The 26223-nt window shown below is 39.5% G+C and overlaps 1 protein-coding gene across 3 annotated transcripts in view; it reads left to right on the top strand.

Moving 5' to 3' along the window:
- The window catches only part of RTN1 (reticulon 1), a 470076-nt gene that overhangs the window by 294466 nt on the left and 149387 nt on the right, over positions 1-26223 (top strand). For all 3 annotated transcript variants that reach the window (XM_017533922.1, XM_037740423.1, XM_037740424.1), the window contains one exon: positions 20264-21037. In XM_017533922.1, coding sequence (XP_017389411.1) covers positions 20264-21037 — 774 coding nt within the window. The remainder of the gene's footprint in view (positions 1-20263; positions 21038-26223) is intronic.

Raw genomic sequence — 26223 nt, 5'->3', positions numbered from 1 at the left:
GATACTGACTTTATTCGGGTACCAAACCAAAAAGCATCTTTCTCAAAGTGCATATGCTAATAGTATTTTGAAAAACACCCTAACAGAAATTGCAATACAGAGTGACATGAGTAAAAGACTTTCCAGCTACCATACTTTTTATTTAACATTTACTAGATACCTTAGAAAGAACTTTCATTCTTTTTAATAATAAACACTTAAAACAATCAAGCAGTATAACATAATGATTAAGAGCAACTGCTTTAGAATTCAATGCCCTAGTCTTGAATTCTTCTTCAGCTATTTATAGGATGACTAACTCATCCTAGTTTGTTCAAGACACTCCCAGTTTTAGCACTGAAAGTCCTATAACCTACAGAATCTTTTGGTCCTGGGAAACCTGAGATGATTGGTCACCTTAGAAAAGTAATACTTTGTTTGAATCACTGACTTTTCTCTAATTCTCAATTTCCTCAACCATAAAATGGGAATAACAGTTCCTGCCTCATAGGGTTATTTTAAAGCTTAAATGAGTTAATTCATGTACAGCTATTAGCAGAGAGCTTACCATATAGAAATGTTAAATAAATTTAGCTATTGACATCCTTATTATTAGCCAATATAATTTTTTTAACAGCAAGACTCATAAGTTAAATGAAAGGAAAAGAATAGAACCATATTAGCATGTTAGTGACAAGATTCTAAAAAGGTTATCCCAGGGCTAAACCTCCTCTCTTTCCATTTCTAATCATTGATAGGGTAGAAACTGGAGTGGGGAGTGAAGGTTCAGAGGACATTTAGCCTTCTACCCACAACCCAGGGCTCTGAGTAGCAATGACCACATCAAGAGCCAGGATGCATTCAACATTCTAGGGGTAGAGTCACACCCCAGTTACCTCCAGTTGCTTGGCCCAAACAAGTGCAGGGAAGAGTATCTAAATCCTGATTTCAGTCACTGGATCATTGCCACATCTTTAGAGTAGCTGTCTTAGAAGATAACAAACCTCTGTCTTTGTGTTGCCAAAGAAAAGTCTATAACCAAATAAAGTTATTTATAGGGAATTTTTTAAAACATTTGTCAAGTTGTACTTTGTAAATGTGTTCCTTCAATAAAATGTATTGAACTCTTATTAAGTGCTAAGTACTGTGCTAGGAATGCAATGAGAATAGAAGCATTCTTGCCCTCAATTATCTCCCAATCTCAATCATATCAATCAGTAAATAAGCAAAAATTCTAAAGTAGGCATTTGGTAATACCATAAGAATTATGAAGATAAGCCAAACCTAATAACAATATAACAAACTTGATAGTTTTCAATGTTGTTATTTAACTTCATTCATCTAATATATCAGTAGTCACTGACAGATAGTGTGACTCTAATGCAAGGTAAACCACTGTTCAGTAAGATCGTCACTGGCAGGTTAACTAATGTATGTAGCTTTCCATGTAAAGGCAACAACTGTGATGGATTCAGAAAGATCAGATACTATGCTAGGGCTTTTCTGCAAGTGTGTAGTATCTGTACTGTGGCCCATAGCAAGGGTAAGAAGAACAAAGCAATGAAAACATAGGAAGGGAGAAAGAACTAAAGGCAGGCATAATAGAGAAATTTTAAAAGTTGCTTATTCTTTCTTTTCATCCTTTAGGTCTCGGTTTAAATGTCATCTCCTTATGGAGGCCTGATCATCTTATCTAAAGTAACCCACCCCTCTCCACTGATAACTTTTTATTATTTCTGCTATCTACTGTGACTTTCCTTCAAATCACTTTATAATTGTCAGTCATTTTATTTGCATGATGTACTGGTTAGGATATAGGCTAAGCTGCCATAACAATAAGTGCAAAAATAGAGTAAAAGTTCCTCTCTGATTTATCAGTCCAGAGGTAGGTGAGCAGTCAGGTAAGTGTCTGTACCAGGAGATCATCCAGGGCTCCATATTCCTTCTGCTCATCACCCCTTTGGGTACTGCCTTCATGTGCATAGAGCTGGTTCAACAAGACCATGTTGACAGTCTAGCTCATGAGAATTGTAAAGAAAGAGTGAAGTTCAACCAGTTTCTTCTTTAAGCGTGTGATCCAGAAGCAATACATATTACTTTTATTCAAAACCCAGTCACATGTTCACACCTAGGGGCGGTTGGGAAGCATGATCTTCAGTGGCCATATGCTAAAGTTCCTTGTCAGGGAGGGTGGTAAGAGTGGGTAGAGGACTTACTAAAAGGGAGGAAAGGCAGGAGAGACACTGGGAAACAATGTCTGCATAATTATGTTTCCGTTCTTTTTGTTATTGTTGTTTGGTTCTGTCCTCCATGGGACCAGAGACTATTTATCTGTTTCACTCACTGCTACATCCTCAGAAACTAGAATAAGTACCTACCACATAGTCGGTGCTCAGTGCCTACTAATATATTGGGATGAATGGAGTTAAGTAACTAAACACTGAAACCATAAGTTTGTTTTATCATTATTAGGTTTGTCTTCACAATTCTCACGATGTTACCAAATATCTACCTTAGGATTTCCACTTCTTTACTTATTGGCATGACCGAGACTTTAAGCACTTAGCATGGTGACTGGCATATATCAGGTATTCAGCACTCTTTCCTTCCATTTCTTCTAGTCCAGGAGAAAAGATCCATACACGGGATGTAAAAATATGCTAAGAAATAATATTGAAACTATTATCTTGCTATTCAAAGAAGAAATCTGAAGGATTTTCACTTTAAAAATACTCTTAAACCTTATTATGGGGTCTTCTGATAAACAACCAGCAGCTAGGAGGCAACTGGATAGCTCGGTTTGAACCCTTAGTTTCTTCCCAAAATACAAGAGCAGCTACCTTACTGACTTACGGGTAAGTAAAAAATAATACGTTGAATAATACAGTATATATGAGTTTGGGGCAAAAATAATAAAAACAAAGATAAAACAGAAAGCATACCTTGACTGGCCTGTTTCTACACACTTAGGAAAGGAAAACTTGATTCTCTGTTTTCTATCCAACTGCTAAAAAAAATAAGCATTTACTTTGAAAACTACCTTTTGTTGAGGTACAGATTAAATTCTACCTAATTGTTAATGATTTTTGTTTTTTTTTTTGAGAGCGTCTCACTTTGTTGCCCAGGCTGGAGTGCATTGGCACAGTCTCCATTTACTGCAACCTCCGCCTCCCGGGTTCAAGCAATTCTCCTGCCTCGGCCTCCTGAGTAGCTGGTACTACAGGCATGTGCCACTGTGCCCATCTAATTTTTGTATTTTTAGTAGAGATGGGGTTTCACCATGTTCGCCACGCTGATCTTGAAGTGCTGACCTCAGGTGGTCCATCCATCTTGGCCTCCCAAAGTGCTGGAATTACAGGTGTGAGCCACCATGCCCAGCTGAAATTTTTTTTTAAAGCACTTAAACGCAACTGACTTTTGTTTGTGGCCCAATCTGTTCATTCAGTCCTTAACTAGTACAAAGCACAATCTTTAGGAGTCATGATTAAAGGGTGCCAAACACCAGATGTTGGAGATAGTGTTTTGCAAATTATTTTTATGGGTTTTTAAAAAATCATGAGCATTTAATGCTTATAGTGAATTATTGACATAGTAATTGGTTGCTGGTTCCTTTCCAGAACACATTTGATTTTGGCTTCTGCTCACATTTTATAAAATCTTACAGAACCAAGAAATGCAGCATCCTTTGCAAGCTCTTACTTATTTGTGGTTTTACCTAGACGATTTTAGCTATTCACATACTAGCTTGTTTATGATGTCTATTTTGCCTTCACACATGACAGATTAATTTCAGACTACTTAAAAAGGATGACTGGTAAGCTAGTATCCAAAGTTTAGGTGAAATATATAGAAATTCATATAACTATCTGAATTTTTGGCTGAACATCAAAGCATCAACATTTCTGTCCTTGGAAATTCATTACCTATTCTTTAGCCTATATAAATTCTCCACATCCTTCAAGATTGAGCTTAAATCCCTTCAAGTCTGTGAAACTTTGCTAACCAGGCACTTCTGCAGTAAAAGGATTTTTGTTTGAACTCATCTTTTTCAGTCTCTAAAGGTGACCCTGTTGGGAGCCTAGAACTCCAGGCTATATTTAAATGCACTATTTTTGCATAGTATCTGCTTGAACCTCTTTTTATCTTTGTCTCTGCATTATTGAATCCTACTCCTTCTTTGTCTTTTTACTCCTACTTCTTCCAGTTTAATACAAAGAAAAGCATTTTACAAGGCAATTTGAAAATACCGCAAAGTATAAAATGAAGTAAAAAGACATTTTAAAATATTTTACATCTCTGGACTTCAATGATCACATCAAAAAAATCATGTAATTGAAAGATGTTCATTACAGCAGTATTTAGAATCACAAAAGAATTGGTGACAACATAAAGAGGAATGCTTAAATGAATTGTAGAACATTCATTTCGTGGAATACTGACTTTTAAAAATACAAGGTAGATCTTTATATACTGAAATGTAAGTATGGCCCTGCTACAGTGTAGGAAAACAAATTTTGAAGATATTTCTTCCATTCATATAAAAAAATAATAAAACATCTACAACTCCCCATATAATATTTGTTGTTGTTTTTGAGGCATGGGGGTAGAAATAGAGAATTTTTATCTTAAACTTCTGTATTGCTATTTTTAAAAAATGTTATAGTGATTATTTGTAATTTTTAAAACCTCACAAATGCATTTGATGTAACCTCCAAACCTGAATGCTATCATTTTGGAAAGTTATTATTGGACTGATTGTTCCAGTCACTTCTATGTTCTAAAACAGTCACTGGATCCTTGATTCCCACACCTTTTTAATACCCTTACAGTAGCTCCATCACCCTAACTACTCCCTCTGGCTTGAGTTACTAGGACTCACTAAGCTCTCATATTTGTGTAGGGATTCCTTCCTACTCATTACTTCACCTTTGGTTTTGCTATTAGTTCTGCCCCTAAAATGCTTTCCTGCTATGTCCCTCTGCCTGTCAAAAATCACACATGTTATTCAGCTGGGCACGGTGGCGCGTGCCTGTAATCCCAGCTACTCAGGAGGCTGAGGCAGGAGAATTGCTTGAACCCAGGAGGCGGAGGTTGCGGTGAGCCGAGATCGCACCATTGCACTCCAGCCTGGGTAACAAGAGCGAAACTCCGTCTCAAGAAAGAAAAAAAAAAAAATCACACATGTTTTCAAAGCTGCAGTGCAAGTCTCACTTTCCTCACAATAGCAAGTCTTCTCCAAATTCCTAAAAACAATGCATATTTATTGATCATCATCTAGGTAGGTTGCACCAGGAGAATGTAGTATTTTAACAATTCCTTAGGATGTGCAGTTGATTAAAATTTTGTGTTAACATCACAAATTTTGCATATTTTAAATTTCTTGCTTATAATTTATTGCCCCTTTTCTTCCTAGGGATAAAAGAAAAGAGAGAAGAAAATAAATCTTGATGTAGTTTCCCGACTGAGCATTCACAGTCACTTAGATCTATATTCCCAAACTCTGGCTCATCAACAGCTGGATTATTGTCTTGCTTTAAACACAGAGTTTACCTCGGCTTATAGATCAGATAGCTCAGAGGAGCACAATGAATGCTGCTGTTGATAAAGGACATTAATCTTTCTTGTCACTTTCCTTGATTAGTATGGCTACCTCTGGGGCACATCTTCTGTACACTCAATATAACTTCTATACTCTTTTCTGATTTTGAGTGCACAGAGAGAGAGAGAAAGAGAGTGAGACAGTTAAAGTCAAAGGGTTTGCCTTTGAGTCTACCAAATGATATGTCCTGAATTTCAGGTTTATGCTATTTATCCTAAGATGTTATTCACGTGTTTCTATTTTTATAAACTGCATTCCAACATGAGATTGTAATGAGGAATGCTCAAAACACAAAAGTAAATTTCAGACAATCTCATGACCAGCAGAACATGTGAGTTAGATTTTGAAAACTTGAACAAGAAGGCAAGGCATCATACACTGTGTAAAGGCAAAAGAGTAGCTAATGATAATTATATTTCAAAATAAAAACATTGTCCTTTGCACAAGTACTTCAAAAAGATGTTCAGTCTATGAGGTTTTGAACTCAGAAAAACATGTTTTGCATATACAGTTTCTTGTTACAATCCCTTAACAATTTTTGTAAGAAATAAACATTGATCAGCTATTGAGTTAACTTGAGCAGAGATTCTTTCTACTTTACTGCTTCATTAGTTGTGATGTGACTAAATTCAGATCCATCTAGTTTAGCTTAAGAAGCCTGCCACAAACCATTCAGTCTCCTTTAATCATCAACAATTCCAAGAATAGTGCTGTTAGCATCAGCTTTGGAGTCATATTGCCCTAAATCTGAGTTCTGCTTCTGCCACTTCTGTTTTCCTAAGAATAAGTTCTTTAACCTCTCTAAGCTTCAGTTTCTTCAGCAATAGTATGGGTGTGCTTAAACACGAGGTCTTATAGACTGTTAAAGCATGAAATGAGATCATCTGTTTGATGATCTCATTTAGCATTTAGCACATAGTGAGCATATATTTTAAATGTTAGTTGTTGTTATAATCCTTTTTATGCAAGTGAAGAAACCAGGCCTTCCTAAGAGTTTAATGACTTATTAAAGGTCAGTGATTTGATGGGGATATCCCACCCCAGGCCAGTAATTTGATGGGGATGTTTAGCCCTGGGACTCTGATGCCTGTGATTTTTCTACAATGGAATGCCATAACCATGAAGCATACCACACCACACACCATGGCATGCCTTGCATTATCCCATGCACCCTGTCATGTCATGCCACAGCACAGCACAGCACAGCACACACACCCTACTGCATTCCATGTCATGCCACACCATGGCATCCCATACCACACCACATACCACATCACACCACGTTGTCTGCCATGTCATGTTCCTCACAGCATTACCCCTTAGTTGTCATCCTCATTTGCTTGCTCTTTCTATGTGCTTCCCAAAGGATATCACTTTCCTTGATATTGCTTTAGATCCCAGAAACCCATGTTCAACTCCCAGCACTGGCACTAAATCCAAGACTTTGAGCAGAGGATACAGGCCTCTGGCACACATCTGTGGCCACCAGAGGAAGGGCACCTTTCTTTTTTACCGAGATATGATATGGGCTTGCCATACCCCTACAAGGGATGGTCCTGTGCTGTGTGGCCATGGATTTCCCTTAATAAAACAAATTCTATTGAGAAACCCAACTCTGGCTTTAGCTTAGTCTTGTGGATTATTCCAAACTGCAGTAAATTCTCTTACTAGGGTCTTCTTTAGTCTGCTTTCAATGATAATTTATTAGTCTGTTCTCATGCTGCTGAAGGAAGGTGGTTTAATTGACTCACAGTTTCACATGGCTGGAGAGGCCTCACAATCACAGCAGAAGGGGAGTGAGGAGCAAAGTCATATCTTACATGGTGGCAGGCAAGAGAAGGGCCAAGCAAAAGGGGGAAAAGCCCCTTATAAAACCATCATATCTCATAAGACTTATTCACTACCATGCGAACAGTATGGGGGAACCACCCCCATGATTTAATCATCTCTACCTGGCCCTGCCTTTGAAACATGGGGATAGTTACAATTAAAGGTGAGATTTGAGTGGGGACACAGCTAAACCATATCAGGGTCTAAGATAATTAGCATAAAAATTCTATGCTTCTGACTTTAATGTCTTTCAAACTTATGAGATACACCCAGTACAGTAACTAAAAGTGCATTTTGAAATGATGCAGTTGTTTTAAAAAACTGACAACTTATGTACTGGCATGTTTTAGTTAGCCACAAATTCAGCATAGCTAATAGTGTGGGCAGCGACTATAAAAGTCTGTGAATAAAAATAGGAAATTTAAGTCAAGGGACACAAAACTAGGAGGGGAAATAGTTGTACTGTCTCTCTGAATAATTATTGTCCCTCTGAATCATTCTGTATCATTAAGTCCAGGTCAGATTTTAGAAGGACCAGGATGAACTACACTGTATTCTCTGGTTGGAACTAGCACGATGAGTCTGGAGACATATTCATTGGTTTGTTTCATAAGTACTTACCAAACAAAAATCTAGGTGCCAGGGGTGTGCTTAGCACCAGGGAAAAGTAAAGCACATGGTGCAGTCCATGTTTTCTATGAGCTCGCAGGGCAGAGAAAATAAAACATGTGAAGAAGAGGATGAAGAAGGTTCTAACCTGAAAGATGAGAACCTGTGAGAAGCCATAGTTGTCTTCAAATGTTTGAAAGTCTGTCATGTAGAAGGAAGCTGGGGTGGGGTTCTCATCATAGTTTGTGCAACACTCTTACTATCATCCTATATTGTTTTCTTTTTCTTTAAGTGAAATTAAAGTTTTAAAGAGTAATACATTCATTTGGTTGAAAAAGGAAAATACTTTTTAAAAAGAAGTATACACAATGAAAAAATCTCCCTTCCACTTCTGACACTCTGTCACCTGTCCCACCCTCCATAGTTAGTAATTGGTTTCTTGTGTATTCTCTCAGTGTTTTCTTTATGCAGAATGGACAAATACAAACATATATTCTTATTCCTCTTTTTCTGAATTGAGAGTTAGTATTCTCTATATATGCATCTATATATCTATAACTGTATATCTATACATACATATTCTGCAACTCACTTTTTTCATTAATATTTATCTGGAAATCTTTTCATATCAATACATGGAGATTGTCTTCACTCTTGTACAGCTACACAGTATTCTATGTATAGAAATACATTGTTTAGCTAGGCTTTGTTGATGGATATTTGAGTTGATTCTATTTTTTTTTTTCAACTTATGCTACACTGAGTGACCTTGGATGTATTCATTTTGTACACGTGCACGTATGTCTATGGACTAATTCCTGTAAGAAGGTTGCTGGTTCCAAAGCCAATACATTTGTAATTGGCATAGGAATTCCCAAATTGCCTCCCATTGGGATTATGGCATATTGCACTCCTCTCAACCTCCTTCTAGTATGAGAATGCCTGTTGCCCTCCAGCCTCACTAAAGAGTGTGTTGCCACAGTTTTTTGAATTTTTTCCAAACTGATAAGGAAGAAATGCCATTTCAAGGATTTTTCAATTTGCATTTTTATGATCCAAGGTCATATTTCTTCTTCCATGCAAAGTGTTTGTTTATATTCTCTATTTTTTTAAATGGAGCAATAGTCTTTTTATTCCTGATTTCTGGGAACTCTTTATACATTAGGGGGATTACCCCTTATTTGCTGTATTGTTTTTTAATTATTTGTTGAGGTGTCTGTTTTTACTAATAGATGAAGACAAAACTGGGACTAAAGTCTGGAAGCAACAGTGAGGTTCAATTTTAAATTGAACCTCAATTTTTGGGTTCAATTTTATTGTCCCTCTGAATCATTCTGTATAAATTTTGGGGTTCAATTTTTAAAATAATAATGAGCCCTTAATGTCATGTATGACTTTCACTGCTTTGATTCTACTACCTCATTTAGTCTTCACAATAATTCTATGAAGTGGCTATTATTATAAACAGATGAGACAGAGGTACAAATCTATTAGGTAATCTGTCCAGGGTCACACAGGTCACACAGCTAGTAAATGGGGGAGTCAGTATTCAAAGCCATGCATTTGAACCCAGGACCCAGGCTCTTAACTACAACATTTACTAAGTGTGCAGAGCAAGCAATGAGATCACATTAATAGAAATATTTAAAATAAGATTGGGAAATGGATAGTTCTGAGTCTTGTGGATAAGATCCTAAGATTGAAAAGGCCTTGCATTAGATTACCTGAAGAAACTCTTTCAATCCTTCTTTGTTTTTTTCTAATAATGCCATGCTGGACCAAAAAGATGAATCAGGATATATGATGTCCCATATGGGACCTGCCTGCTCCTATTGTGATCCATCAGCAGATACAGCAACCCACCTAGCATCACCCAGGGGCACCTGAACTTCTATTTACAGTGATTTTGTAGTAGACTTTGGGGACACACTAGGTTACTAAGCCTATGTATATATGAGAATGTCCTTCATTTTGGTGCTTTGCACATAGTAAGCATTCAGTAAATTTTTTTTCATTGAATTAACACATGATTGATGGTAAAGCTTATTCTAAAAGTTCTTGAATGTGACTTAATCAAATGGCAACATGGAGGTAATAATCCAGTGATCCAATCAGTAATTGCTTTGCACAGGCTGTGCAAGGATATGAAGATGTATATGACATGTTTCTCAACAAGTGTATAGAAAAACTCAATTGACAACTAAGGCAGGAAAGCTAATGAGTCCTAAATGAATGGTCATGGACCTTGGAATGGAGATGAAGAAAACATTGAGGAGTGGGGTAACACGAAGAAACTTCCTAGAGGAGGCAGAACTTCACCAGAGATGTTACTTGAATTTGGGAAGAGTAAAGGAGCCTTTCAATTGAGGAGAAGGGCTTGAGCAGAGGCACAGAAGTATAAAATCTTATGATATGTTTGTGGGCTTGAGCAGGTGTGTTTTTTGTGCAGTCTCAGAAATAAAACCCTAAAGGTAGGCTGGGACCCTGCTGCAGAGGATCCTGAATTCTAAGCCAAGGGATGGGCAGAGATGGTCACAGAAGGCTTTGAAATAGAGAAGTGACATGGTAATAGTGATGTTTTGGGGAGATGAATATGTCAGCCATGTGCAGAGTAGTGCAGAGTGAGAAGAGGTGAGGCTGGAAGCTGGAAAACACTTAGGAAACTATCACAGTACTTCTGAGAGAAGTTGATAAGTGTCTCTCTAGGGAAGTAGCCATGGAATGGAAAGAAATCTAAAAAAGAATTACGGGTGATTCCAAATATATGACATTTTGGACTAGGCAAAACTGTGGAGACAATAAAAGGATTGGTGGTTGCTGGGGCTAGGAAGGAGGAAGAGATGAATAGTCAGAACAGAGGAATTTAGGAGAAGTGAAAATATTCTATATAATACTATAATGGTGTATATGTGTCATTACATTTTGTTCAAACCCAGAGGATGTATGCCACCAAGAGCAAACCTTAATGTAAACTACAGACTTTGAGTGATGATATGTTATTGTAGATTTATCAGTTTTAACAAATGTACCATGCGTCTTGGTCAGTTTGAGCTGCTATAACAATATACCATAAACTAGACGGCTTATAAGCAGCAAACATTTACTTACAGTTTTGGAATCCAGAAAGTCCAAGATTAAGACACTAGTAGATTCAGTGTCAGGTGGGGGCCCACTTTCTGGTTCATAGATGGCACCTCCTCTCTGCATCCTTAAATGGTGGAAGAGAAAAAGGCACTGCCTTGGGCCTTTTTAATAAGGGATTTAGTCCCATTCCTGAGGGCTCTGTATTAGTCCATTTTCACACTGCTAATAAAGACATACCAAAGACTGATGATTTATAAAGGAAAGAGGTTTCATTGACTCACAGTTCCAAATGGCTGGGAAGGGCTCACAATCATGGTGGAAGATGAGGGGAGAGCAAAAGGATGTCTTATGTGGCAGCAGCCAGCAAAGAGAGAATGAGGACCAAGCGAAAGGCATTTCCCCTTATGTTGGGAAGAGCAGCAAAGGAGAAAGGACTTACAGAGTGCCTACATAAAGTGGTTATGAGTAACAAATAAGGAACAACAAAGGCCACAGGAAGGCCACAGGAGGCCTCTGAGGAGGAAGGCCTCTCCATGCCTCATGTTCTGGTGCAGGGTGACGTAGGCTCTGTTACCATAAACATTGTGCTCAATGACATAAAACCCATTCGTAGCACTATGACATAGCCAGACTCGTAGGCTCCTTGTAAGGCCTGCGTTCCACCAGCTGCACATAGATAATAAGCTAAAGATAACGACATGTTCTTGTTTTGTGAAACTCCCAAACCACCACTGTTATCAATCCTTAGAATGATACACCAGTTCCGGCTCACTGATTCACTTCTGGCTCACTGATTCACTCCACCCCTACCATGTAGATCAAAGTGATTATAACCAATAAATAGCATGGATGATCAAAGTTCGGGGTCTTCACTGTCTCCAGTAATGAGTGATGGCCCCCTGGTCCCATTGTCTCTCTTAATCTGTCTTTTTCTCATTCCTTTGTCACCACTGAACTCGGTACCATGGGTGATGCAGGGCTGACTTCCTACATTCTGGTGCCCAACATGGGGCTCTTGGATCCCTACATTCTGGCACCCAATGTGTGGGGCTCATGGATTTCCTACATTCTGGTGCCCAACGTGGGGCTCATGGATCCCTACATTCTGGCATCCAATGTGTGGGATTCATGGATCCCTACGGCCTTATAAAACCATCAGATCTCATGAGACTTGTTCACTACCATGAAAATGGTATGGGGAAAACTGCCTCTGTGATTTAATTATCTTCCACCAGATCCTTCCCAAACACAAGGGAAATGGGAGCTATAATTCAAGATGAAATTTGGTTGGGGACACAACCAAACCATATCAAGCTCCTCCCTCATGATCTCCTCACCTCCGAAAGGTCCCATCTACTAATGCTATCATCTTTGGGGTTAGGATTTTAACACAGGAATCTTGGGGGAACACAAACATTCAGACCACAGCATCATGTGTGGAGGCAGGGGCATATGGAAAATCTCTGTGCCTTCCTTGCAGTCAATTTTGCTGTGAACTTAACTCTGCTCAAAAAAATAATAAGAATAAAGTATTTTTTAGAAAGAAAGGGCTGGGTGCAGTGGTTCATGCTTATAGTTCCAGGTACCTGGGAGACTGAGGTGGGAGAATTGCTTGAACCCAGGAGGTCCAGGCTGCAAGAGCCATGATGGTACCACTGCACTCCAGCCTGGGCAACAGAGATCAAAAAGAAAAAAATTATAGGGACTGGCTAGATAATTCTATGTATGGGGAGAGAGTAAAAGAGCTGTAAAAGTGCAAACAAATTTATAGTACACATTTTTTTTGCTATTATCCATGTTATACATAGCATTGAGGGAATCTGACCAAGAACAATTATTTTTCTCTTTGGAAATCAGAGAGCAAATTCTATCAGCAAATGACAAATAGAAAGATATTTGGGATAGCCCTTGTTTTTGTTCCAAAGGCAATCATTTATGTAATAGAGGTAACTTAGAGCTCTCTCTGTATTGGAAACATTAGGAGTAGAATATGTTTAAATTAGTTGGGTGAATTAGAAGATAATGGTGGCGGTTGCATAAGTTTGAATATACAAAAACTACTGAATTGTACACTTTTAAAGTGAATTTTATGGTATATGAATTATGTATCAATAAAATTATCCTTCAAAACAACAAAGGAATGTCTACAGGATTTTAGGCACCTTTTCTTAAGATCTAAGTAAATTATAAATAAGTATTCGCCTCCACCCTTTCCCTAAAGAAGATTGTTTCTCAGAGAAGACCACAGAATCACATTTCTGTCTTTAGACAGCAGACCAAAATGAACAAACAAACAAAATCCAAAACATGCTTCCAGCTTATCAGAATTTTCACCATCATTTCCTCTCAATGTTTTGCAACTTTATGCTTTTCAAGGCCCACTGAGGACTCAGAAGAAGATTTAGACCCTGGTCTGTCAGCTAAAGCAATTTTTTTTTTACTTTAATTGAATTTTTTGCTAAAGCGAAAACATCCTAGGCAATGCGAATCTTGGCTCTTCATAGAGAAAAGAACGACTTGCTGAATCCTTTTTATTAAGCATTGATTTTGCAAAACCGAAAGCTAAATCTATTACTCTGGCAGACAAGGTTTAAGTAAGGCAGTGAGTTGGGGAAAGAGTAGTTACTCATATTCTTAAACCCCCGAACATGTCATCAGCTTTGGCTTAGTCATTTGCTAGAGAATGCAGGTTCTTTTTTTTTTTTTAGCTCTCTTCACTAACCGTACAGATAAAACTGATTAAAAATGGGTGTACCTGGATTTCTCAGTGCCCATTTGTCATGTTAAATCACAGGCCACTTAATTTGAGAAGGAGAATGTTTTCTAGGTGACATAGAGGTTCCTGGAGTCTCTCTGGCATATTCATCCCTCATGGAGGACTCTGTTGTCAAATGTGTCACAGCCTCCAGACTGTGGGCCTACTGATTTCGTAGCACTTAGGAAAGATGAGTGAGAGTGTTCAGGGAAAAAGCCTCCCAGCCTAACCTCTGTGCAGGCTGCTGCTATCCATCACATAGGCAGCCTCAGGGCAGGGGATTCTGGGAAAGGTGAATGCAAATTTACTTTTGGTCATTGATTCTGGCTTTTATTTCTTGAATTTTAATATACACCTCTCTCCCCACTGTCATTACAGTTTTTTTATTATGCCCACACTTTTAAAATGTTTCTTAATTTAATAGGACTAATATCCCCTATACCTGTTAATATTGGCTCTATTCAAACAATAATTGGTTCTCTAATTCCAGGGAGAAGGATAAGCGAGATATTTGTCTAATAAAGCATTTCTATCTCTGTTCTCAGAAAACCTTTTGGTATAATTTGTTAATTTTTTTTTTTTATTATTTCTGGCATTCTGTATGTCTCCATTTCAGTGCAGTAAGAAGAGTGTTACAGTACCACTTTAAACCACAGGCATCTTATCTCAACCCTAGCAAGTCAGAATAGGCTCTGTCCATAGGAAGAAGGCTCATCTGTAGGCACTAAACCCTCTCATTTCTTTTTTGTCTATAGTTTGGTGAATTTCAGCTTTTTGTGCTCAGGTCAGTCATTATCACAGTCATGACAGGATCTATGTCTATTGAAAGTACGTAATGAACCTCCACCTGCTTGCAGAGCTGTGAAGACAGCATGGCCTTGCACTCCGGGGACTTATTATCTAAGGCAGACAGACCCCAGAGAGCATGGGTGTGGACTGGATACGTGAAACTTCTTCTGGCCCAATTTATCATGAGAGGATGTCATTAGAGATAAAGGAAGAAACTAACAAACAGATGGTAATATGTTGGAGATGGCTAGTGTTCTCCCTCCAAAATAGAGATAATAAGAAAATCAGCAACTCTCACTTATTGAATGTGTATGATGTATCAGGCAAAGATCTAAGGGCTTTCTCTCATTTAGTCCTCCTAGCAGCCCAATAAGGTGGGAGTTATTATTGCCTTATCTTAAAGATGAATAAACTGAGGCTCTAAGATGCTAACTTGCCCAACATCTCAAAACTGCTAGTTAGTGATAGAGCCAGAATACAAACTCCCTAAGCTATGGTTCACCAACTGAATGAACTCCATTCTGTGAGGATGAGTCAGTGTTGAGAACTATTAATAGAATTTTAGGATTAAAGCTTTTCCTTGAGAAAAGTAAAATCATCTTCAGCAAGTTATCGTTGTCATCCCATCTTTTAGTGTTGCCAGAACATTTTAAAAATAAAATAAAACATCTACCCTTTATGAGATTACTGAATTTGTCTGTCTCATGATGAGTGTTTCTGACCTCTACATCAGTAGACTAAAAAGCCTCATTTTTATCAGCACATATTGGGATTTAATGGCAATAGTTTCAGCTTCTTTTCATCCTTCTCCTACTTAGCGTTTGACTAGACATAGTAGCCTGTGAATCTTTCAGTTTTTATTATAAGTACTTTTTTGAAGTTATTGTAGATTGAAGTTTTGAAAACTAATGCCATTTTAAATGATTCAGATAACTGAATTTGCTGTGTCCTCCCAGAACAGCCACCTCCCAAGAGGGCATCTGTAGGTTAACACAGCGACTCTTAAGGTCCATCTGCCTCTGTGTGAATTAGGCTTCTAGATGGTCCAGGAAACAGCTGCAGAGAAATATCTGAGGAAATCAGATATTCCACAGAATTCTTGGTTATGTAGTAATTTCTAGTCTAGACAAGGCACCTTTATTTAGTGGATTTGTATTTAACAATATGGCAATGTGAGTTCCTACCTGGGCAAATGGCTTGGCTCTCTCAGTTCCCACATCTGCCAGCTCTGCAGGAAGTGCTGACAAGAATTAATTGGCTTTCCTGAGTCTTCAGGCTCAGTTCTGCTTCTCAGTTCCAACAATCCCCACAGGACTCTGCTCCAACATAATTTACTGTCTAGAGGACTTTCTGTTTACAAGAATTCTAACTGATAGGCACCGTATCATGTGAATATATTTTTAAATTCAGTAAGTTAGAACCTTGAGAATTTTTCAGGGTATTTAGCTCAGGTTTTTAAAATGGGACATAACTACCTTCAAAGTATTTGAATTATCTTTTGTTTTTATGATGATTCTAATATGGTCCCATCTAAAATGTGTGAAAAAAGTTTTAAAAATAAAATGTGTGATTTACACAAATAACTTTGTTCTTCTTCTCTTCCTCTAGCTGGCAGTATTTTTAGTGTGGTAAAGGGGTCCTTCCAATTTCATACTGGGTTTTCTGAGCAAGACAGAGTTGGTAGGGTAGAAATAGGACTTCTTCCCGATTGTTGATTCTATTTATAGCCTCTCTAATAATAATTTATTTATAGAATAATATAAATGTCATCTAGATTCTGTTCCCTTAATTATTACCATACATCTGGGAAGCCCCTGTTCTCAGAGGCATCACCTTTGGGGAAATTATATTGATTCCATTACACAGGAAAGGAGTAAGTAAAAAGGAAGTTGTGTCACACTACAGTGGTAGCCAATTAGTATAAAAATCATGGAAAGTTGGAAGGGAATTCTGCAGTTATCTCATCCAACTTTCTACAAAGTACTAGTTTCTGTCTAGACAAACACTGGGTGTCTCTCTAGCTAAGTGCCTACCATAATCAGAATACACTTGTTCTGAGGTGCAGCTCTATTTCATTGTTGGATAACTCAGATTTTTAGACTAGTTTTCGCATGACAGATTTACAATGTCCTCTTTGTAATTTCCATTAATTAGTCATAGTTTGTTCTCAGTAGCTGCACAGAATAAACTCACTCATTAATTGATTGATCAGTCCCTTTATATATATTCATTTTGAATCAGATGCTTATGATATACAATATAGTGTGCCAGGCATAAGCATCAAACTCCAGGAGCTGACAGGTTAGAAGAAGGTAACAAGACATAGATAAGCTGTATGTCATATAAGCTATATGAGCAGTATAAATTCAGTGCTGTGAGAATGAAGAAGGATAGGATCAGGTCCTACAGGCATTGGTCAGTGCTGCAATCTGAATGTTTGTGCCCACCCCCAATTCATATGTTGAAATCCTAATCCAAAAGGCAATGATATTTGGAGGTGAGGCCTTTGGGAGGTGATTAAGCCATGAGGGCAGAGCTCTCATATTATGGGATTGGTGACCTTATAAAAGTGACCCCAGAGAGAATTCCCTCACCCGTTCCACCATGTGAGGTTATAGATGGCCATGTAGGAAAGAAGATGTAGCAAAAAGATGGCCATGGAGGAAGTGGGCCCTCACCAGACACTGAATCCACTGGCAGCTTGATCTTGAACTTCCCAGCCTCCAGAATAAATTTTTCTGTTTATAATCTACGCAGTTTACAATCTTTTTGTTGAAACAGCCTAAATGGACTGACAGTCAGCAAATTCTTCATGGAGACAGCAACATTTAAAGCTTCTTATGTTTAATGGCTTGATGCTGAAGGGCAGAGATTTGGATGTGGAGGTTGCAAGGATCCAATGTTGAAGAAGTATTGGGTAATTTACATTAGTGGAGCTTAGAAATTGAATTGGAGAGTGGAAGACAGGGCTAGAAAAGCTGGTCAAGTGAATGTGACACTGTGAAGGGCTTTTTATGCCTGGAGTGGAGGGTGAGAGGAATGGCGGCAACAGAGCTGTGACCAGGTAGAATTCACGTCGTGTCAAATGCCAGGCTGCAGAATCTAAGGATTATCCAGCAAGGCGGGGCAGAGCCCAGGGGCTGGGTGCTAAGCAAGTGACACTTGTGTTTAGTGAGATAACCCTGGTGGCAGGAGACAGTGGGCTAGAGGGATATGCAGCATGTCAGGGATAGGTAATAAGGGTCAGGAGCCCTGTGGTGGCCTCTGCAGTGGGGGAATTGAATAAGAGTTGGATAATGACTAAGACACAGCTTTGGAAACCAAATGAAGCACTTATTGTTTCTTCTGCAGGTTCCCTTTCTCACTTCCCACCTCTCCAGACTATTCATATATATGGACAAACCCCTCCTCTCCTTACTTTCTGGTGAATATTTACTTATTAACACCTGCAAGTGGTTCCAAATAACTGGTAGAGAATCCTAGGATCCAAATATCTGTAGTGAAATATCTATCTCAGGTTGATTCCCCTGCCTCCAGTGAGGTCTACATATAAGCTGAGCCCATATAATGAAAGAAACTTAAGAATTCTTTAGGATAAAGGTGTGTGTGCACCCAGGGATTTAAATTTAATAGTTTTTTCTTTGGTGTCTATCTATGCTCAGGCAATAAGGACAATCCTTATTGTTATTCCTTTATAACTATTATTCCTTTTGTTACTGAGCTTTTTGTTCTAACTTGAAAAGAGGGGCTGCCATATGCAAAAATAAAAATATAAAAATATAAAAAAATTTTTAAAAAAACATATAATGAGAAACCTAGCTGAGATATATAGGTTTGAACTGGTCTGTTGCTCAGAAAATTAAGTCACTTGCTAAATGAAGTATCATTAGTAATTTTGGGGAATCTTCTAGCCTGTCTTCTCACATCATACTGATATTTGTTCTTAATTCTAAACTTCAAAATTACTTTCCTTGGCCAGGTGAGGTGGCTCACGCCTGTAATCCCAGCACTTTGGGAGGCCAAGGCAAGAGGATGACTTGAGCCCAGGAGTTCAAGACAGGCTTGAAAAACATAGTGAGACCACATCTCTGCGAAAACGTGAAAACAAAATTAGCCAGGCATAGCATGCCTGTAGTCCCAGCTACTTGGGTGGGTGAAGTAGATGTATCATTTGAGCCCTGTAGGTTGAGGCTACAGTGATCCAAGATCATGTCACTATACTCCAACCTGGGCGACAGAGCAAGACTCTGTCTCAAAACAAACAAACAAAAAAAAAGCCACGTGTGTGTGTGTGTGTGTGTGTATGTGTCTGGGTGTGATGGCTTAATGCCTGTAATCCCAGCAGTTTGGAAGGCCATGGTCGGAGGATCACCGGAGGTCAGGAGTTAGAGAACAGCTGGCCAACATAGCAAAACCCTATCTCCACTAAAAATACAAAAATTAGCTGAATGTGGTGGCACATGCCTGTGGTCTCAGCTACTCAGGAGGCTGAGGCAAGAGGATTGCTTGAACCTAGGAGGCTGAAGTTTCTGTGAGCCAAGATTGTCCCATTGCACTTCAGCCTGGGTGACAGAATGAAACTCTGCCCCTTTCCCAAAAAAATCACTTTCCCTTATTTTGCAAATATTTATTGACTACCTACTATTCATCAGGCCCTGTTTTAGGGCCTGAGAGAATGAAGGAGAACAATAGGATGGGATCAGGTCCTGCAGTCATTGGTCAGTGCCCTTATGGAGCTTACCTAGCAAGAGGAGACAATCAATGCATAATAAATATAATGTTAATTATACAGTATATAAGAAGGAGAAAAAGCAGAGGAGGGTAGAGGAGAATAGGATTGTGAGGAGTGGGGAGGGGAAGGCAAGTTGCAATTTTACCGTTAGCACCACCAGTGGAATAAAGGAATTCCCAGTGGGTTACTTGGAATATCACTGGATGGCAATGAATGGGCAGTAGGGGAGTAAAAGAGGAGGGAAACAAAGCGAGGGGGAAAATTGAAGAAATAAATAGAGAAACACATCAATTGGGTGATGCCACTTTGGGATGGGGTCCAAAGCTAGGAGTCCCTTTCTCTGAGGACCTTACAAAAGAGACTAGATGGATCAGGAGTCCATGAACAAAAGGGCTGGACAAGTGGGTCCTTTGAGGCTCCTCCCAGCCATTGAATCTCCAAGAACAGCTCCTGTACCCAGTCAGCTATCCTATTGTTGCAGTTAGAGTCCTGAGGTAGCCGTATTTCCACCTCTACTTAAAGAGTGGTTAATACTTTCAATACAAAGAGGGTTTCTTTTTAATAATACTAAGATCAAGTCACTGTGTGTTGAGACAGTAGATGTTGAAAATAAATTTCCTAGTATTAAAGGATCTGTCCCCAACTTATCTGGTCCTGGCAGTTTATGTGAGCCTCTGGGGTCTGTACTAGAAAAATACCAGAACTGTGGACTGTCGGGGAGACAAGGAAGTTTAACATGCTTGTGCTCCGAGGGAGCTCTGAGGGAACTCCGAGGTCTTGAGGGGAAAGGATGTCGTGTCTCCACCAGGCAGGGGTAGGTGGTGGGTTAGACAGGAGAGAGAGCTGAGGCCAAGCACCCACTCACTGCTGCTGCTTTGATTCATAGGTATGGCAGGTGCTTCCAGTGCCATGGACCACACGTTCTCAACAACATCCAAAGATGAGGAAGGATCGTGTTACACATCTCTGATTTCTGACATCTGCTACCCACCTCAGGAGGATTCTACATATTTCACTGGAATTCTTCAGAAGGAAAATGGCCACGTCACCATTTCAGAAAGCCCTGAGGAGTTGGGTACACCCGGTACCTCCTTACCAGATGTGCCTGGGATAGAGTCTCATAGCTTATTTAGTTCTGATTCTGGAATAGAGATGACTCCTGCAGAGTCCACTGAAGTGAATAAGATCTTAGCAGATCCCCTGGACCAGATGAAAGCAGAGGCCTATAAATACATTGACATAACCAGACCCGAGGAGGTGAAGCACCAAGAACAACACCACCCTGAGTTGGACGACAAAGACCTGGACTTTAAGAATAAGGACACTGACATCTCAACAAAACCTGAAGGGGTCCGTGAACCTAACAAACCAGCTCCTGTGGAGGGAAAAATCATCAAGGACCATTTCTGTGAAGAATCCACATTTGCTCCATACATAGATGATCTCTCTGAAGAACAGCACAGGGCTCCTCAGGTTACCACCCCTGTCAAAATCACACTGACGGAGATAGAACCTTCTGTTGAAACTGCTACCCAAGAGAAGACCCCTGAGAAGCAAGATATATGTTTAAAGCCAAGTCCTGACACAGTCCCCACTGTCACCGTCTCGGAGCCTGAAGATGACAGCCCAGGATCTATCACCCCTCCATCTTCCGGAACAGGTAGATGCCCTGTTATTGCCTGACTTAGGAAAACCCAGCATATGGAATTCTCAGTCTCTAAAACACATATTAAGGAATGACTATTTTCATTCAACATACTTTACTATATGGGCCCCTTAAATTTCATTTAGTTTAATTAATATTCAACATTTTCAATCTGTTGCCAATTGTACAAAGGTTGCAATCTGGGATTTCTCTTAAATTCCTATCAGGTTTTCTTTGTAAAAGAAAAGGAGACAATGTGGTGCTGCCTGCTTCTCAGCTTTCTGCTGGGATCTAGGTTGTCTCAGTCTGTTTTGTGTCCAGAGGAGACAATGCGGTACTGCCTGCTTCTCAGCTTTCTGCTGGGATCTAGGTTGTCTCAGTCTGTTTTGTGTTGCTTATAACACCTGACATCAAGTAATTTTTAAGAAACAAAATTTATTTCTTAACAGTTCTGGAAGCTGATAAGTTCAAGGTCAAACGGGCGCATCTGACTTGCTAGTGGGGACTCTCTGAAGGGTCTCAAGTAGGTGCTGGGTATCACGTAGTGAGGGGGCTAAGCATGCTAACATGCTATGCTCAGGTCTCTCTTCTTCTTCTTATAAAGCCACAAGTCCCATTTCCATGATAATCCATTAATCCATTAACTCTTTAATACATTAATCTATTAGTACACTCATGAAGGCAGAACCTTCATAGTCCAATAGACCATAGCCTCTCAAAGGCTCCGCCTCTCAATACTCCCACACTGGGTATTAAGTTTAAACATGAGTTTTGGAAGGGACATTCAAACTATAGCACAGGTCTCTTGGAGACATTATGAGGAAAGCATGTTGACTGTTCTCTCTAGACTGCCTTAAGCACCTTGGCATTTAACCTTCCTGGCATGAGCTCTAAGACTGTACACTTAAGGGAAAGGAAAAGGTGGACTTCTGGATCTTTTAGGGGTAGCACAGACAGGGAGAGGAAACTTAAAGGAAACTTAAAGTTCACTTAAAGTGAACTCCTCCCTTCCCCTTTCAATATCAACACTGTCATTTTATATCTAGTTTATTGAAGTTCCACATACAATTTTATTTTTGAAACCAAAAGATGTACTTCACTAAAAGTTTTTAAAGTTTGGACTTCATTAGACTATGGTCTTTTTCAATTTGAACATTCTTCTACTGTGACTCAAGGCAGGATATTAAACAGCACTCATACACATTCTCTCAAACACAAAGCAGTCCTCTTATACCCCTGGCTAAAGGCCAGAGAGGCAGCAGGAAACTCCTTACCCCACCCTGTGCCACCCTTCTCTCCAGCCTTTGCATCTCTATCTCTCTCAAATTCCCACGAGGCATTGAGATGAAGAGGACAGTGAGAGGTCCTCAAACCTTCCCCTGCCTCTGGTGACTGGCATTCTACCATATCTCAAAGAGGTTTGATAAGCATATCAGGTGAAAGAGCTTCTAATAAACTCTGAAAATGGAGCCAAACCCTATAGAGGAGGAGCGATTGCTCTAAACCCTGATGCTATAGTACAGGTCCAAGTGTTGGAATAGAATTGAATTAATAAAAGTTCCTCCTATCTTGTTTCCCTATAGATTTTAGCATTAATTCCTTCTCCCCAAAATTACTTTAGACTCATTCAACTGTAAAGCTCCAAGGGTCTTGAAGATTCACTGTGCCAAGTACCCGATTTTTCAGATTCACTCACTGACTCAACAAAGACTTTCTACATACTTTCTTTTGGTCAGGTACTCTATGAAGCACCAGTGATGGGGAATTAACAAAATATAAAAAACAAACAAAAACCAGTCCCTGTCTCCAGGGGGCCAGACACCAAGGAAACAGTCCCAATCCAGTGTGCTTGGTGTTCTGTGAAAGGGAGATGTATGGTGCTAAGAAGCTCTGGAGTCCAGCGGCTCCCAGGTGAACTGGGACCAGAGGTGACTCTCAGAGAACAGGGGGAAACAAACAGATGAAGGGAAGGGTGCCCTTTCAGTCTGAAGAGCTGCATGGACATGGAGTTGGAGGGCCCAATGAACTTCACATAATATGTAAATTGAGATTTGGGAGTGATGACAAATCAGAAAACTGAGGCTTCAGGTGGATTAGATACGAATTGCCCCAGCCTAAAACATGAGGTCAGAACATACCCGAGTTTCCAAGCCTCCTTGTACTCTTTCTGGCAATGCATAGTAAAACTCTTCTATTATTTCCTGCCCTAGAGATACTTGATGTTCTGAAGATGTAAGTTATATAATCAGCTGTGTTTTACGGCACTCCAGGGTTGTTCTGCTGTCAGTTCAGAAGAACTTCAGCCAGTCCTCAGGAATAATGAAATGCCCAGGCACACATAGGTCTACTTACATTGCACATGCTTCATGTAAGAATTACAGTTTGCAAAGACTTGACAAAGGGTTCATTACTTTTTAGAGATTTTCCATTTTTTAAAGAGACATGGCCCAATGAGGTTCTGGAGAAGGTTCAAGAGAAGGCAAAGGCAGATCTGGCTTACATAATATTGGAGTTTTATGATGTTGGGTTACCCACTTGACAGTATGGGGTTAGGGCAATGATTGTCTCCATAGCTGCAACCAAATAAACATTCTAAGCAAGGTTTATTTAGGAAAGAGAAAATGGCGCATTACACATTCTCTCCTGTGTTCAGCTTCTCTCTCCATATACATCCCACATCAGAATACCAGAGTCATATAGCAACAGATAAGAATGAAATTAAAGAATCAGCTTCTCATTGAGGCCTTCCTCCCTGCCCTTTTTATTCTGCAAGGTTTCTGACCCTCTTCCATCCTTCTTGTGACCCCTGGCATCATGTGACACTGTGCCCATAGATGTTAGAAGATATGGGCTTTATTACATCTATTGAGTCTTAGGTCACTCTGCCATTTCCAGTGACAACAGATAAAACAAAAATTGAGAATTACACATAATTCTACATAGAAACTGAGGAAAAAGAAAGCATGTTAAGCAAAAAACAGTTCAGTTTAGCATTGTTTAATAAATAAGGAAATCGTCAAACCTGGAGAATAACTGAAGAGAAATTCTATTTTAGATTAGTTTTAGCCACAGATGCTGATGTTTAAGCAAGATGTCCAATATATTTATATTTCTCTCAATTCCAATAGATTATTCCATTTTGTGATGTTCTTCAACATACTTACCTATTTTCACTAGTTAAATAACATACACTGAGGTGGAGAGGCAAGAATTCTTACAGCTAAAATACTGGAAATCTCTTTTAAACCAAGACCAGTCATGAAAAAAGTGAGACAATTTAGGAAAACATAATAAATGCCCTGATGGACCAAACATTGACCAGGAACACCGTGTTGTTTTTGACACAAACACCAAGAGGCATATTGTGATGGTCCTGGGTGTTATGTGAGCTGTCAGCCTCAAAAAGGACAATAATCAGAAGTCATTCTTAAAACACCCCAGTTTCCCTCAAGAAGAAATAAGCCACTAAAAGTAATTTTTAAATTTTAAAACGACCATTGCTATTTCCTTGCATTGATGGGATTTATGATTCTCCTACCCATTTTTAAAATCTATTCTTCTATTCAAAAAATATTTATTGAGCAACTTCTATACATCAGACATGCACTGGCCACTGAGACATTGTGGTAAGTAAGATATACAAGGTCCCTGCCCTTGCAGAGCTTACCTGCTAGTCCGAGGTGACAGAAAATAAAAAACAAACACATAAAAAAGTGTAATATCACCGTATGTGCACTATAAAGAGTGATGGGGGGTTGGGTGTGAGGGGCCAAGGACTGCCTCTCTGAGGAGATGACACATAAGCTGAGATCTGGATGAGTAGAAGGAGCCCACAGTTCAGAGAGGGCCTAGAAGGGACATCAGTTTTTGGGGGGACAGCAAATGCACAGACCCTGAGTCTGTATTTTATGAGAACTGAAAAGGGGCCTGTGACTCAGGAGGAAGAGAGAAGTGGTGCAGAGAACACAATTGGACAGGCAGGCAGGGCCGAGATAGTGGGGAAGGAGTTTGGATTTTGTTCCAAATGTTATTGGAAGCCATTGGAGGGTTTTAAGCTGTGAAGTGACATCATTGCTTCATTCATCTATTTATTTAACAAATATGTGTTGACCATTTATTCCATGTCAGGCATTGCTCTATTGCTGCCAAGATTCACAGGTGAGTGAGTAGTGACTCAGAAGGAAATCGTGGCTGCATGGAGCTTACATTCTAGTTGAGAAGACAGACACACATATAACCAAATATATAATACCAGGTAGTTATAATAGTTATGCAGAACAATACAGCAAGGCAAAGTGTAAGAGAGTGGTGGCAGTGGGAGTGAGAAGAGGCTTCTCCGAGGTAACAGCTTGAGCAGAGACTAAATGGATTGAGCAAGCAAGTCATGCAGCTGTCTGAGAAAGTGAGGCCAGGCTGAGGGGCCTTCAAATGCAAAGGCCCTGAGCTGGAAGGCCGGCATGGCTGGAGTAGGAGGAAGGAAGGGAAGCGTGGCAGGATCAGACTTGGGTTTTCAAATGATCCTTCCGGATGCTGCGTGGAGAATGAGCCAGGAACAAAGGGAACCCTAATGGCAGCATCATTCACAGTTGGACACTGGTGTCTGCAACTTGCTAAAATAGCCCATGTTCACCTTTCCTTTTATCCCTCTCAATTATGTCATCATAACTATCAGCAGCAGCAAACACATCACTGTGGGGTGCCATTCTAACCTTCTCAATTTTCCTATTTTATCTGATGATTTTAGGTAACTGTTTCTAGCTTTGCAGTGTCAGCCTTGATACATAATGACCAATATCTTAGTTAGAAGGCCATGAAATTTTAAACAAAGGTATGGAAACTTGTGTTTTGTTCTAAAATTTTCCCTGATTACTCCTAGCATTTTGTTAAACCTTTAGTTCCCCTTAAGAACATAGGGCAATATCTACAGGAGCTATGGGTTCCTTTTGACTCACAGTAAGGGTGGATTATTTTTAAGGTAGCACCTTCACTTGCTCAAGATGGAACTCCTCAGGCCCTTTTCTCCCGCACCCCACAGCTGTCTGGAATCATCCTGACTCTTAAGCAAATAAAGCAGGACCTTGGGACTTCTTTTTCTGAATGCACTAACATAGTAATTTTCAACTGTAGGTAGAGTTGCCAGATAAAACACAAATATTTCTTATGGCATACCTATACTAAAAAAAAAAAAAAATTTTCATTGT

The sequence above is a fragment of the Cebus imitator genome, unplaced genomic scaffold (assembly GCF_001604975.1).
Source record: "Cebus imitator isolate Cc_AM_T3 unplaced genomic scaffold, Cebus_imitator-1.0 Scaffold83, whole genome shotgun sequence".
Taxonomy (NCBI): Eukaryota; Metazoa; Chordata; class Mammalia; order Primates; family Cebidae; genus Cebus; species Cebus imitator.
The sequence above is the reverse complement of the archived record's forward strand: the minus strand, read 5'-3'. Positions and strand labels throughout refer to the sequence as shown.